General features: G+C 51.5%; 1 protein-coding gene across 1 annotated transcript; it reads right to left on the reverse strand.

Annotated features, from left to right (window-relative positions):
* Window positions 1–2,636: 2,636 nt before the first annotated feature.
* LOC123026059 (urokinase plasminogen activator surface receptor-like) lies at window positions 2,637–10,686 on the reverse strand. Its single transcript, XM_044435294.1, has 8 exons — window positions 10,602–10,686; window positions 9,137–9,250; window positions 7,735–7,770; window positions 6,571–6,717; window positions 5,641–5,778; window positions 4,248–4,424; window positions 3,683–3,814; window positions 2,637–2,839 (listed from the first exon to the last, which is right to left on the reverse strand). Exons 1-8 carry the CDS (start codon window positions 10,684–10,686, stop codon window positions 2,637–2,639), a joined length of 1,032 nt encoding a protein of 343 aa, XP_044291229.1.
* Window positions 10,687–13,606: the final 2,920 nt, after the last annotated feature.

Consider the following 13,606-nt stretch of genomic DNA (forward strand, 5'->3'; position numbering starts at 1 on the left):
TCATGTTGGTTCCAAATTAAGATGCTGTCCCCCATGAAAATCTGCAGGTGAGTGTCACAGCAGGGTATCCATTTTGACGGAGGAAGCCAGACCACAGCTTTGCTGACTTGAATTTCACACATATTGGGTACCCTGCCCTGGGTAGAAATCTCTGGAATTTCTACTGGAAATACATAGGTTCTGGCTGGAATTCTCAGGGCTCAGGAACATGGATCTCAGACCCATGGAATTTTCTCATCCGACATGCATATGAAGCTTCCTTTGCCCTTTTTCTTTGCTTCCTGTAACTCCTTGGCGAGGCTGAACAATCCAGAGGGCAAAACAGGGTTCCCCCAGGGTTATAAGGATGCAGACTCAATATACCTGCAGCAGCATCTCTGTCAGAAGGTACATACCGAGATTTCTTTTTTCCAGCACAGGGTTCCAAAAAGAGATTTCTTTCCTCTCACCTGCTTTGGACAACTTTGTCACCTGCGCCTGGCATGGAGAACTATAGCAAAGGGGTGGCGCAGGAATAGCATGTGCAGGAAAGGGCAAAGAAGCCAATCGCGTGATGCCGATCACAGGAGAATCCCTTCCCAGATCGTGTGAACCCAGACAATGGGTTCCATCCTATGGTGCCACTGGAGCCCTTTCTCCCCTGTCCAGACACAGCCCTCCTGTGCTCCAAGAGCCTATTTGGCTGCCCATGTGCCTGTTCTAACAGTAGCTTCACCCCAATGCACCACAGTGAAAATAACTTGTTGATTTTGTCCCCAAATTATGGCCCAGAATGAGAGTTCCATGCGCTGTGAGGGCAGTAAAAGGAAAGAAAGGAGAACGGTCTCTTTGCTTCTCCTCTCCTAGCAAATCTACTCTCCCGCCACAAGGGGGCAGTAAATGCCTACCAGAAAAGTCCAACGGCTGCTGCATCCTCTCCACCCGGTTCTGAGGGGGTGGGATGGGCATCATTGCACCTCAGGGCCTGGTTTGCAATCTGCAAGGGTCACTGACCTCTGCTTGCCCCTGTTCACAAATATCCACTCAAGGGCAGATGCAATTCCCAGGCCAAGGTGGGCCATGCAATCGCCATCGCAAGATGCTCACCCCAAGACCAGATCACGAGACCTGTTTAGTACAGATTCTGTACCAGGAAACTGGTTTTCTGCTGTGCAGATGCTTGGGTGTCTCTCCATCTTCACAGGAGGATGCAGGGTCATTTCCAAAACAGCCACTCCCAAAACTGGGAGCCAGCCCTTCACCCCCACGAACCACCAGCAAACACCCAAGAGGCAGACCAGGGCGGTTCCCAGTCTCCACGCCTGGCCTCTTCAGACTTGAAGGGGGCCCGGAAGTCCTTGCTCAGCACTGATGCTGTTAAGAAAAGAGCTACCAGGGATCCTTGGAGGCTTCAGTGATGAGGTACTGCCAGCAACAGCACGGAGTCTCTTGTCTCCCACATCTTTTGTCTTCTCTCTGCTACATTGGTACTGTTGTTGTGTCCTCCATATACACAGCACTTTACAAATTACATACACGGCACTTTACATCTTATGTACATGACGTTCTATAACTGATAAGAGGACAGGTGCCTCCTGCCCCCGCAAGGGACTTACAATCTTCACATTGACACACAGGGGACAAAGGAAGATGTGGAGGAAAATGAAGGTTTCCAAACTAAGGAGCAAACTAAGGAGAAGGTGCCATTGTGTCAATTGACCATGCTTGTGCGAGGGGTGGGGAACTTGCACCCTTCCAGCTATTGCTGGATTCCAGCTCCCATTAGCCCCATCATGGAGGGCCAGGCTGATGGGAGCAATGGCCAACATCGTCTGGAGAGACCCCACACGCACCTCCTGCTGTGTGCCAACTGGTTTGGGGCCAGGAATTCCACAAATCCATTCTGTCCTTCTCGAGCGCTTCTTTCTTCCTTCTGTTGATGGCGGTGCCCACGAGCCCGAGCCCCCACGACAACCAGCAGAAGGGGAGCGCGATCGCAACGAGGCTGCGCACACAACCAGGGCATCCGCCTCCGTGAGCACCAAGGAGCTTGCTCACTGGCGTTTGATGCCCAGCGGCTGTGCCAGTTCCTGAAACATGTGCCAGCTCCCACACACGTCTGTGCACATGCGTGTGCATGCACACACACACACACACACACAGAAGGCCTGGTGCTGCGAGGGGTGCAGGAAACGGGTTTGAGGCTTCAAGCAGGGCAGGGAAAGAGAAAGAGGCCAAAGCGTTGTGGGAGCTGGCAAGAGGCAGCCTAGAGGAGGCACATGGGTGTGTGGATGCTTTCCAGGTCAACACTGCCTGTCTGAACTCCTGCCAACTCCTCCTGCCCGGCTTAATTTGTGAACAGGGTTGTCCCTCCTTACAAGAAAGCTCACCCTCCAAAGGACTTCCCTGGAGCTTCCTATAGAGGGAAATGCAGAGTATGGATCAACAAAGGGGCAGCCACGTAGAATGCATGCGTTCCCACAGAATGCACCCATGTGCAGGGCACTCTTGCAGCTGCCTGTGAAGCCACCATGTGGCACCCCAGAATAATGTGACGCGGCTGCCAGAGTACATCTGCAGGCAACGCCGGCCACGGCTCTCTGTGCTTTGCTCTGGACTCTGTCCTTCTCGTGAAGCCCACACGGCCTCACCACGCTTCAGAGCATCCAGGTGCCCAGCAGGGCAGCGGTGGACCAGAGCAGGTGCACCAGCGCAGCGCCTCCCTCTGGCTTGGAGCTGCCATTGCAGAGGGAGCTGGAGCAGCAATGGAGAGCAGCATCCTGGTCCAGGCCCAGCAGCTGCGGCTTCTCCCAGCAGAGCTTCTCCAAGCTGCAGCCCCGCAGCAGGGTCCGGCCGCCCTCTGGAAACAAAGACAGGCGTGACACCAAGGGCCAGGCCAGGAAGGCGGCTGGAAGGCCAGGACATGTGGCTTTGAGGAGGGGTCGTGCCCTCATGGGGGCTCTGGGCTTACGGGTGTGGGTGTCAGCAGAATCAGCCACAAATTCAAACCAGTTTGCTTTTCTCAGGGCCCAGAAGATGACCCTGTGGTGGACTCGCTTTTCCTGAGTCACACAGGTTCTGTGGGCTGGGGCAGCAGTTCTGTATGCTCCACTTTTTAAAATACCTCGTGCAAAAAAGTCTGTTAAGTCTGAGTTAAGTTTTTCACCTCTTTGGCTTTCTGTCCTGTATTAACAGCATCTGCACACAGAAGCTCTAAGATCATAGAATCATGGAAGAGTTGAGCTGGAAGGGGCCATGAAGGCCATCAAGTCCATCCCGCTGCTGTTTCAGGACACCAAGTTACACTCAGAGGGCTGCCCAGTTTCTTTCTGAATGTCTCCAGTGTGGGAGAGCCCCCCACCTCGCTAAGCAGCTACTCTGACAGTGAGGAAGCGCCTCCTGATGTCCAGCCTGAAACTGGGTTGTTGCCGCTTGAACTGATTATTCCATGTCTACACTCCGGCATCGGCAAGAAGAGATCTTGACCTTTGGGCATCATGTATAAACAAGCTCAGCTTCTCTTTTCTCTGCAACATCAACCCTATTCTTCTGCACCCTTGTTCTTCCCTCCAGAAAAGGCATGATATTTCTGCTGACTGGGGATGATGGGGGTTGTAGACTGACAGATTTTGGGGCACCACATTGGAGAAGGCTAGCATAGCCTGAATCCCCCCCCCCCCCCCCGGGTGCACCAAGGCCTTACCTGTGACATTCACACACATGTTCTGGTCTCCGACGCACTTGATGTGAGTCCAGTTCCCTGGTGCGCATTCGCCCTGCCCAGAGTCGCAGCAGCTGGCACACTCCAGGCCGTTCTCCGGCTTTTGCTTAATCCCTGGGGGAGAACAAGAATCGGCAATCAGAACTGTGGTTCAGAGCGCTGGTTGTCCAAATTTTCACTTTTGGGCGAAGTGAATTCCCTCTGACGGGTCTTATTTCTTCGCCACATTTCTGAGGCACTTGGGGTTCTTTCCACTGCCCCACTTTCAACCCACACAACAACCCTTGGCCAAGTCCATGAGCAAGGGCTGGCCGCTGCGTGAGAAGGATGCTGGAAGGAGCCGGATCCCTGGTCAGGCCCAGCAGACTGTTCCACCGGCTTCTCCTCCTCATAACTCTCCGCTTCCTCCCGCCATCTCGCCATCCCTCCCTCTTGCCTCCACTGCCCTTTCCCGGGACGGCTCCGCAGGACCGACGCGCGCGGCAACGCGCAGCCCTTTCCCAAAACCAGCCCCAGGCGCACTGGACCAGCTCCTCTCCGCAGCTACCTTGCTCCGAAAAGTGGCTGCAGATGCTCCTGAGCCCCGGGTGGCCGTCGTTGCAGAGCGGCGTGGAGCAGCAGCCGATCTCCAGCCTCCCGGAGAGCTCGGGCATCATGTACTGACGGCGGCAAAGGGTTTCCAGGGCGCACGTCCGGTAGGTCATTTTCCAGGCACCGTTGACCACTGGGGAGCAAAGGAAGGGACCCAGAGTCACCCCAGGCTGCAGGGAGAGCGGCACTGCCCGGGTTTCCTCAGCCCCGACTGGGTGCCTCCCCTCCTTCTCCCCTCAGCCCTCTTTCCTCGGGCACTGCCTCGCATCGCATCGTCCCTCTTTCTCTTGTGCATTTCCTAGGGGTGAGCTGCCTCGGCTTTGTTTCCCAAGTACCTTCCGCCTGTCTCAGAAGCAGCTCAGCGAGGGGAGGCCCTGCAGGCAGCTGTGCCCTCCTGCGGCCTCGCAGCAACCAGCCGGTCGCCACCTTTCACAGGGGGCTTTCTGAGAGGACAGTCCTCTGCTTGAAGGGGCGTCGTCTCATCCCAGTTGCAAGACGAGAAAGTGTTGCCCATCCCAGTTAGCACTTAGGCACAAAGGTCAGCTAGGCCCAGTCTCCCACACGGGGGTGAGATGTGCAATTAAATTATTATTATTATTTCTAAATTTGTGTCCATACAGATACATTGCCATAGGCGCTGAGCCTCTTCAGGTGAGACATTTCCTCTCTGGGGAGGCGACTCGCAAGTGCTTGCAATCCTAGGCCCTCGCACTTGCGTTGGCAAGAACCCTCCATCCAGCTTCAGAGCAGCTCTGCCAGTGACGGCCAGAGATGCTCCTGTGATGCAAGAGCAGCCCAGTCAAGCACTGTCAGAGGCTTCCCCTCCACAAAACCACTTTGCACAGTATAATATCCATTTAAACTGGGAAAACCCCAACCAGACGTCCTGGTTTGCTGTTGATCCTCTCACGCCGTCCTGCCAACAAATCCTCCCAACATCTGGCTACCCATCTTAAGCCACGGTCTACCTGCCTCCATGGCCAACACTCCCGTCTCTCCAAATAAACAGCCTCGATGGTATTGGCTCCCATCAGAAATCTTTTGACATGGCGCATCCAAACATGGAGAAAAGCCCGTGCACAAAATGACTTTCCATACAGGTGTAGCAGATCTTTACACACAGAGCACCTTGAATTGTACTGGTGCGATTGCAGCCAGGAACATCACTGGACAAGCACTATTTCAACCACAAAATGATCCAGGAATTTATTCCGCACAGACCGCCTCGCCTGTGCCCACGCTCGGTTAAAATAAAAGAGTGGAAATTCCCGTTCACCGCCCTGTAATGCTTTCACCTTCCTTTCTCCCTTGAACGCCCCCTGACATTTCCAAGAGACATCGCCATTTACCAATAAAATCCATGCACTGGTTCATGTCCCCCAAGCATTTGATCCGGGTGGCATTCCCTTCGGCACAGTCCCCCGTGCCACGATCGAAGCAGCTGTAGCATTCCATGCCGTTGGCCACCTGGGAGCTGCTTGTCGGAGCTGGGAAGGAAAAGTGGGAGGAGGCCTTGTGGATTAACAGGCACTTTGAGAGAAGCTGCGCATCCCTATACCTGCAACCAGTCCCTCCAGCGGGCTGCCCTGGACCTTCTCCACTTGCTTTGCAAGGAAATAGAAAACTCTGCAGAAGCTGCCTGCAGAAACAGGGTGACCTGGGATAGATCCCAAAAGCTGGCTTGGTCTTCCCTTTCTTCCCTGCCTCACTGCACTATTATGATTTTTATAATCTATTCATTTAATAAATTGATTTATTATTAATTATAATTAATGTATTTGTCTATTAGCAGCTGAAACTCTCTGACCAGTTCATAACAGCACATTAAAAACAACAATTAAACTACATCAGATTAAAAACATATTAAAGCATCATAAAAAGTTGACAATACCTAATTTAAAACAGATTTATGTATATATTCAAAAGAACAATAACCTGAAGAAAAATCTTAAGACAGGCTGAACAGCTAGCAGGCCACAGTAAAACTACCTGAACACCTTGAAGTAGAGGGTGGTTTTTTCCTGGCACTGAAAGGTTAGTAAAGTTGGCACCAGGCAGACCTCAGCGGGGACCTCATTCTGCAATCGGGGGCCACCACTGCTAAGCCCAGAGGAAACAGGGAAGTCTGAGGTAGGTGGCAGATCCGTGGCATCCCTGCTCAGCTTGAGGTGCAGCTCGGCTTCCACGTGGGCCCTGACGCCACTGCACCTCCACTTCAGCCACCCCCCCCCCCACCAAGAGCAGCCACGTGGCCCCGGCACGCGCGCTCGCTCACTCACCGCCGGTGAAGCGGATGTTGCAGAGGTCTGTGTCACAGTAGTACGTATTGTGCACCTCCCGGTCGTCCTCGGAGTACACGTTGGCCGTGCGGTTGGACACGGCTTCTGCGGAGCAGCCCTTCATCACGTACTCGGCTATTTCCAGGTCTGGGGGCAGATACGCAGGGGCTTAGGCAAGCAAAGACAGCCAGGAAGCTGCAAAGCTTAGGACCAAAGCCCCGGCAGGAGAAAGCTCCATGGGGCGTGGGACAGGACGTACCCATCCCGTCCGTCTCCCTGACACTTCCAAGTTGTCCCTGGATGCATCTGATCCTCACCAGGTTGACATTTTTATAAAACACACACGCACAACCATTGTTCTCTCGGTCACTTCTCTTTCTCTCTCTCTAGGTGGGGGTTTACTGACTATTTCATTTTCATTCACTAGACTGCTACTTAATGTAAAATCCCCCAGAAATGATTGGAAGACTGGAAATTGTTCTGTGCGCTTCAAGGAGATACCGAACAGAATTTGCATAACACCTTTCTAACTCAGGTGGGGATGCAGCTATATGTGAAAGCAAAAGGGGTCACTGTCTTTGGAGACCGCAACAAGCAACGATTTCGCTGGATACGAACAGAGGTCACCATAGTTTACCTTGCAGCTCTTGCAGCCAGTTCTGGATCCTTAGGAGACTATTTTCACATGTTAGAATGGGAAAATGCATAAAAGGTAAGAAATGATCCGAAGGTAGGGGAAATTGTGCCCATCAGGATTGGGACCCCACGAGAGCTGGATTTGGCCTGCAGGCTCAACATTCCCCACCTCTTCCCGGCACCGGACTCCAATGTGGAAAATTTTCCTTTTAGCTGCACACAGAAGCATACCTCCCACTGAGGAAAATGCTTCCCACACAACGAGTGGGGCAGAGCTCGTCTGCACGCCCCTTCCAAGCCTCCTTCTAGAGTCAAACCACAGCAATTGAATATGGAAGAAGATAGTGCAGAAAACCACCTCTGAACATGTGCAGAGTGCCTGTCTCTCGCTACTGAGTAACCGCACTCAGGTGATACACAGCTGGGACCGGAGTACACATCTGCACCTCGGCAGATGTTAGCCTCTGGATGGTACAGCCAACATCTTTCAGCTAAATAGAAATAAAAACGAAGCACTGGCTAACTCACCTGGCAGCATGAACATGCCAGTGTAGTTGTTTGAATCTGGAAGAAAATTCGAGGCAGAGAATCAGAAAAGGGCAGTGGGCTGAAATAGTCAGACTTTGCAAACTATCAGTTGCGTGCACAGATGCAATATTATTATAATGAATCTTGAAACGCCACATTATGGAAGACTGGGGCAAGATGAGCTGCTTGCCTGTCTCTCCAGCCTCTTTCTCAGTGCTAATTTTGGAAGGGGAACCGTTTTCTCTCTTTTGATTTTCATTTTAACTTAAACTAGAATCAGGCAGGAGAGACCTTAAAAAGAGGACTGTCCTGTGTAAAAGAAGACACTATGCCTTCTCAAGTGGATGACCCTGACTTTAGGAATTGAGACTCAGCCGCCAGAACAGTCAGGGCCTGTACACAGAATGAGAGGCGGAGAGGCATTTTGTCAAATCGGAAGGCTTAGCCACACTATGGACATCCCCCCATTTTAGGCAGGCTTGGTACTCTTCTCCCGGAGAGTTCTGGGAGCTATTCAGTGCCAAGAATCCCCCACTGGGGCCACTTGCTCATTCTCTCCTCACGGAACCCCGGGGATTGTGGGAAGAGGGAAGGCTCAAACTTATTTTAGGGCCCAATCCAGCTGGGATGCCCATAAGCTTCTGATCGGGGAGAATTATCAGAATCCTATGGAGGGTGAGAGGAGGGGAGAGGAATTTTACCCCTCCTGCCCTACACTTTTTATTTATTTATTTCGCTTTAAATGAGCTTTGGCCAACTAGCTGCAGTGCATCAGATGGATGGAAGGAGACTAGAAGGACGTAAGGATCTGTGACATCTGGCACAGCCAGTCTCCTCCACACCCTGCCCTGCAGAAAATCCTCTTCGCGGCTTCTCCAAGGTCACTTTCATGAGCTCAGAGAAGCAGCCGGCAAAGTTCCTCCCATACCAGCTGCAAGCAAGTTGCCGGGAACGTTTTAATACCATATTACTGGGATGTGAGTGTCTTTCGTTTCTTCTTTGTCCTTGCCTGCTTCAGCTTTTAATGGTTTGTTTACCCTCTTAGAGTGACATCTTTTAATTTCCCTCTGATAACTTTAATTGTAGATTTTATCTTTTAGGAATTCAGTGTTTAATCGAAACCTTTGGTCACCTTGGGAACTTTTTAATTGCGAAAGTTGATACAAGAGTAAAAATAACTTTAAAACGAAGATTATGCTCCTTTGAAGTTTTAAACGAACCTCCACGGATTCCACAAAAAGAATATTCCAAAAAAGTTGCCCCTTTCTAGTTCCTCTTGGGATATTAGTATGCTGCCTCTGCTTGGTGCTAAAAAAAGGCATTAACAAGTCCACAACTGGAAATATGTGGAGGGGAAGATGTGGGGTTTTTTGCTAGTTTTTGTCCTCTGAGCGGCACTTACAGAAGAGTTTGATGGTGGATGAAAAACAGGAGCGATCCCTGGGCATGCACAGCTGCTCCGACTGGACACATTCATGGAACATACCCACACACTGGTAGCACTTCAGGCTGCTTGCTGAATAATGCCAATCATAACAATAATAACAATAAATGGTTAGCAATAAACCGGTAAGCAACTCCCTGTGAATTTCCATGGTGTGCAAACAAGTCCCAACCTGCAACGCAAGAGTTTGTTTTTGAGTTACAACCTTGCAGTTCTTGTTGGAAGAGGGACAAGCCAGAGTTCCCAGTTCAGACATAACACAAACCAAGCCCTGGTTTGTTTAGCCACTCCCACTAGCAGGAGGAGCCAAGCAGGGCTGCAGTAATGTGCAAATCTATTCTTTGTACCAGTGGAGCCGTTCATTTTTAAGTGACATGCATGAATCGTGTGCAAATGTAATAGTGTTACGTTTACAGTACAAATGGAATTGTGCTGTGTTTCCATTAGAAACTACAAATACGGAATTTGGCCCCTGTGCTGCAAAACTAAGGAGCATCTTTTCCCTTAGTGCCTGCACCACCGACCATATAGACTCAGCGATGCAGCGCAAAACTCCAGGTGCAAACGAGACAACCAGTCCAATCCTATGAACATTTGCACTAGGAAAACCCATTGGATGCAAGTGAACTGAGCATAAGATTGCAAGGTGAGCCCCAAATGCGCAAGGCACGGGGCTGTCCAAGTCCAGACGACCACCTCAGAAGCAAACGCAGAGCCCCAGATGCACAACCAGGGCTCTGCCCTCCCCAGACCATCTGCCCAACCCGAGCGCCCCCCCCCCGCCACCCCACAACCAGGAAAGGAACGCAAGCACATGTGGAGCATGTCATATTAGGACCAACGGAACCTGGACTGGCTCAGCTCAGGATTTCACGGGGCTGATTGAAAAGGCATGCCCTGCCCTTAAATTACAGCCTCGAAGTACCAACCCAGACCTCACCCTGCAAGTCTAAGTCATCACCCACCCACCAAAAGGGAGGAGGCGAGTCCCGTCTACCCCAAGGGGCAATGGAAGCCACTCTCCGGGGAGCCAGAGCTCAGGAGACCCCAGCCCATTGGAGGAACCCCCAAGAGGAACGCCTGCCCCAGAGCCTTTGGAAAAGGGGGCCTAGCCTAGGGCAAGGGAGCACAAATGTGCCGGCCCCCCACAAGCCACCCCCCCATACCCCTTCCTCCACCCATGGATGCAGCAAAGACTGGGGTGAAAATTCCGGCGGGAGCACATGATCCTGCTCTTCCACTGTACTTTTCAGGGATGAAGCTGGGCTGGGGGACCTCTTTTCATGGTCCAATGCAGCAGCAGAGTTTGAGCAGCCCCCGGGGGAAGATGCCAGGGAATGGATGCACAGACCCTTCCCAGCCCTCCTCTGCCCTCCTTTACTCCATAGATAAGCGCTGCTTGCAACAATTGATTCCCTCTTACCTGGAGCCAACACGGAGGCGAGGAAAGCGCCCATCACCAGCAGAACCCTGATCCCCGGCCAGCGTTTCTCACTCTCCACCGCCATTCTCATGTCTTGGGCAAGTGGTCCCTTCACTTTCCAGAAAAGGTTTGGCTGCAACAAGTCCCCAGGCCAGCTTTGACCTGAGAACGCACTCAGTGGCGGAAAGCCAACTCGGAGTCCGGCATCCAAGGACGGAAGGGGCTGGTTATATCCAAGGTCAGGGCGGGAATGCAGTCAGCTGAAGTCTTGGTCTCCAGGATGGGATGGGATGGGATGGAATGATATGATGATAGCAGCCAGATCCTGACGTAACCAAAGCCTTTTAACGACTCAGCAAACAGTTGGGCTCTGTCTTTCTTTCTTCTCAAAGGAATTCAGATCTGGAGATATTCTCCAAACAGCCTCATTTTGACCTCTGGAATGAAAGTCAACAGAAAGTAGACAGAAATAAAGTTATGTTGCTAAACACAACAGCAAGACAAAAACGCGAGATCATTTTCCTCTGGCGTTTCTTTCACCCGTATAACCTTGCTGCTCCCTTTTCAGTGTCGTCTGATCTGGGTCCCAAACACAGGCAGGGATTTAAAGAGCACGTGCAGAGAGCCACAGTTACGGAGAGAGATCCAGGGGGAAACTGGAACATTTTGCATGCAAGGCATGGGCTCAGCCACAGCCTTTGGCTCGCAGCGGTGCTTTGAAAGGGGAGAAAACACGAGAGAGGGTTTCGCTGGATTAGATTCAGCCACACCTGCACTGGGGGGAAAAGACGCTTTGAGTTGGGAGACAGCTGTCATGCCACTTTAAGCACTATCTGTACCTTTATAACTAGACCGAGAGTCTCCAACGTGGTGCCCCATGGACACCCATCAGGTTGCCTGCCCCTCCTGTGCTTTATTTAACTTCATAAGAGATGGAGATTATGAAGATGGTGGTAGAGGAAGATGGAGGAAAACCTGCTGAAACAGTGCCACCTTTCTTTGGATCCAAAAGAGAGGTTTTCTATTCCAGAGCAGGGAGCATGCCTCCACCCTCTGCTTACATCCCTGGGAAAGTTGCTTTTCCCCTAGTCTCATCCTCTTGCCTTTGGGGAAATGCGCATCGTGCAATTGGCAGCCGCCACCTTTTATGAGTGGGCAAGCCCCCATCAGCCATCTTGCGAGAGTGCCCACAGCATTCAAAATGTGTGCACAGAGCCAGAGAGAGGTGATTTAGCTGCCTTCAAGTATCGTCAGCCTGAGATGGCAAGCAAAGGGAATCTCGATGCATCCAGGGGAATTTCAACGCCACGTCGTTCCCGCCACACTGGATCAGAGCAGGCAGGGGACCAGAGGCAGTTTCTGCCCTTCACTCCCTTCACTCACGAGCCTCTTAGGCCAGAACGATACGACTTCTCTGTGTGTGCCGCACACGGCAGGTGTCCACGCAGCAAGCCGAAGCAGCCTTCCTCAGACACCACTGAGTGTTGCGAGGGAATTCACAATGGCGCAAATCGGCCGCTGAACGCTGCAACGGAGGTTTTAAAGCGTGGAGCTTGCCGAGGACGCCCTGCGAGCATTCCAGCCAGCAAAACATCTCGGTCCTGCACTGCTGATGTGTGACTATAAAAACAAGCAGTGACGGTTTCGAGCCATTTTCCAAGGCCTTTTCCCAACACACCCAGCCTCTCCTGGGAAGTGGCCAGATTCGGCAATGCAATACAGAGGGTGAAAACATTCCAATTACAGAGGGACCTGGTGGCCAACGAAGCAAGACGTGACCTCAGGTACGGTGGCGCTCTTGCTGAAGCGGTGGCTCGTAAAGGTTAATGAGCTGTCATCTAAATCCGTTTCCCAGTCAAGGTTGCACTCCCTAACCTCTTGTGACCAAATTTTTCCACTCCACAAACAGCTTTTTCCATTATCCCCAGCTCTCCCGAGTGTTTTCTGAGCTGCACATTTCTTTTTTACAGATGTGTTTTTATTGGCGTCTTCATGTTTGACTTGTAGTTTGTCAGTTTATATATTTTATCAGCTGGCAGATTCTTCATTCATTCCATTTAAACCCCACCACAGTACAAAGGCAGGTTGGTAAGGAAGAAGGTATAAATGCATAAATGGGATTTTGTTGCACTACCTCCTGCCTTTCCTCCTCTGGCAAAGAACCCAAAGCAGCTTGCTAAATTCCTTTCCACTTTATCCTCTCTACAACAACCCTGTGAGGGAGGCTAGGCTGAGATCCAGGGATGAGCCAAAGTCACCCAGGGATCTTCCCCTTTGCAAGCTCCATGCAAATAAAACAGTAGAACTCGGGGACATTTCCCATGTGCTGTGGCGCACAGAACACCCTAGAGCAGTGATGGTGAAAATTTAGAGACCGAGTGCCCACACAGCAGCACAAAACCCACTTATTTATCGCAAAGTGCCAACACGGCAATAAAACCTGAAAACTGAGATTTTAGTTTGGAAAAAACAACTCACACCCAGCTCAAGCAAATATATATATCCTTGGCAGTGCACTGACTGGCCTGAAAAACCTCAGACAAGTTGCGGCTAATGGGTCTTGGCTCATGGCATCATCCCATGGCGCCGCTACTCCTATCTGAGCATGCGCACGGCCCCACTGGGCTCTGGTATCCGATGCTCGGATGCTGCGGCGACGCTGGGGCGACACGGCTCGTGTGCTGACAGAGAGGGCGCTGTGTGCCGACTGTGGCACGTCTGCCATAGCTGGGCCACCACTGCCCTGACCCTACCTTGGTGCACACCCCTAACCCTACTAGAGGGGTATATTTCCAGTGATAATAATGCGATTTTGAAATAGCCTTCCTTGTGTAGCTTTTTCTGCGCATCTCATCATTTCTGTCCATTCTGAACACATTCCAACCATCAGAATCAAACCAGGACACCTCCTTTTTCTAACCCTAACCCTACCCTGGTGCACATCCCTAACCCTAAAATAGGGGTATAGTTCCATTGATAATAATGCGATTTTTAAAAGGCCTTCC

The sequence above is a fragment of the Varanus komodoensis genome, unplaced genomic scaffold, assembly GCF_004798865.1.
Source record: "Varanus komodoensis strain SLA01 unplaced genomic scaffold, ASM479886v1 scaffold29_1, whole genome shotgun sequence".
NCBI classification, from domain to species: domain Eukaryota; kingdom Metazoa; phylum Chordata; class Lepidosauria; order Squamata; family Varanidae; genus Varanus; species Varanus komodoensis.

Coding starts and splice junctions, on each gene's coding strand:
- LOC123026059 (XM_044435294.1), bottom strand. CDS start 10,686: ATGGCGGTGGAGAGTGAGAAACGCTGGCCGGGGATCAGGGTTCTGCTG. Junction 6,718..7,734: donor TGGCATGTTCATGCTGCCAG/GTGAGTTAGCCA, acceptor ATCTGCCCCCAG/ACCTGGAAATAGCCGAGTAC. Junction 3,815..4,247: donor CAGCCACTTTTCGGAGCAAG/GTAGCTGCGGAG, acceptor GTTCTCCCCCAG/GGATTAAGCAAAAGCCGGAG.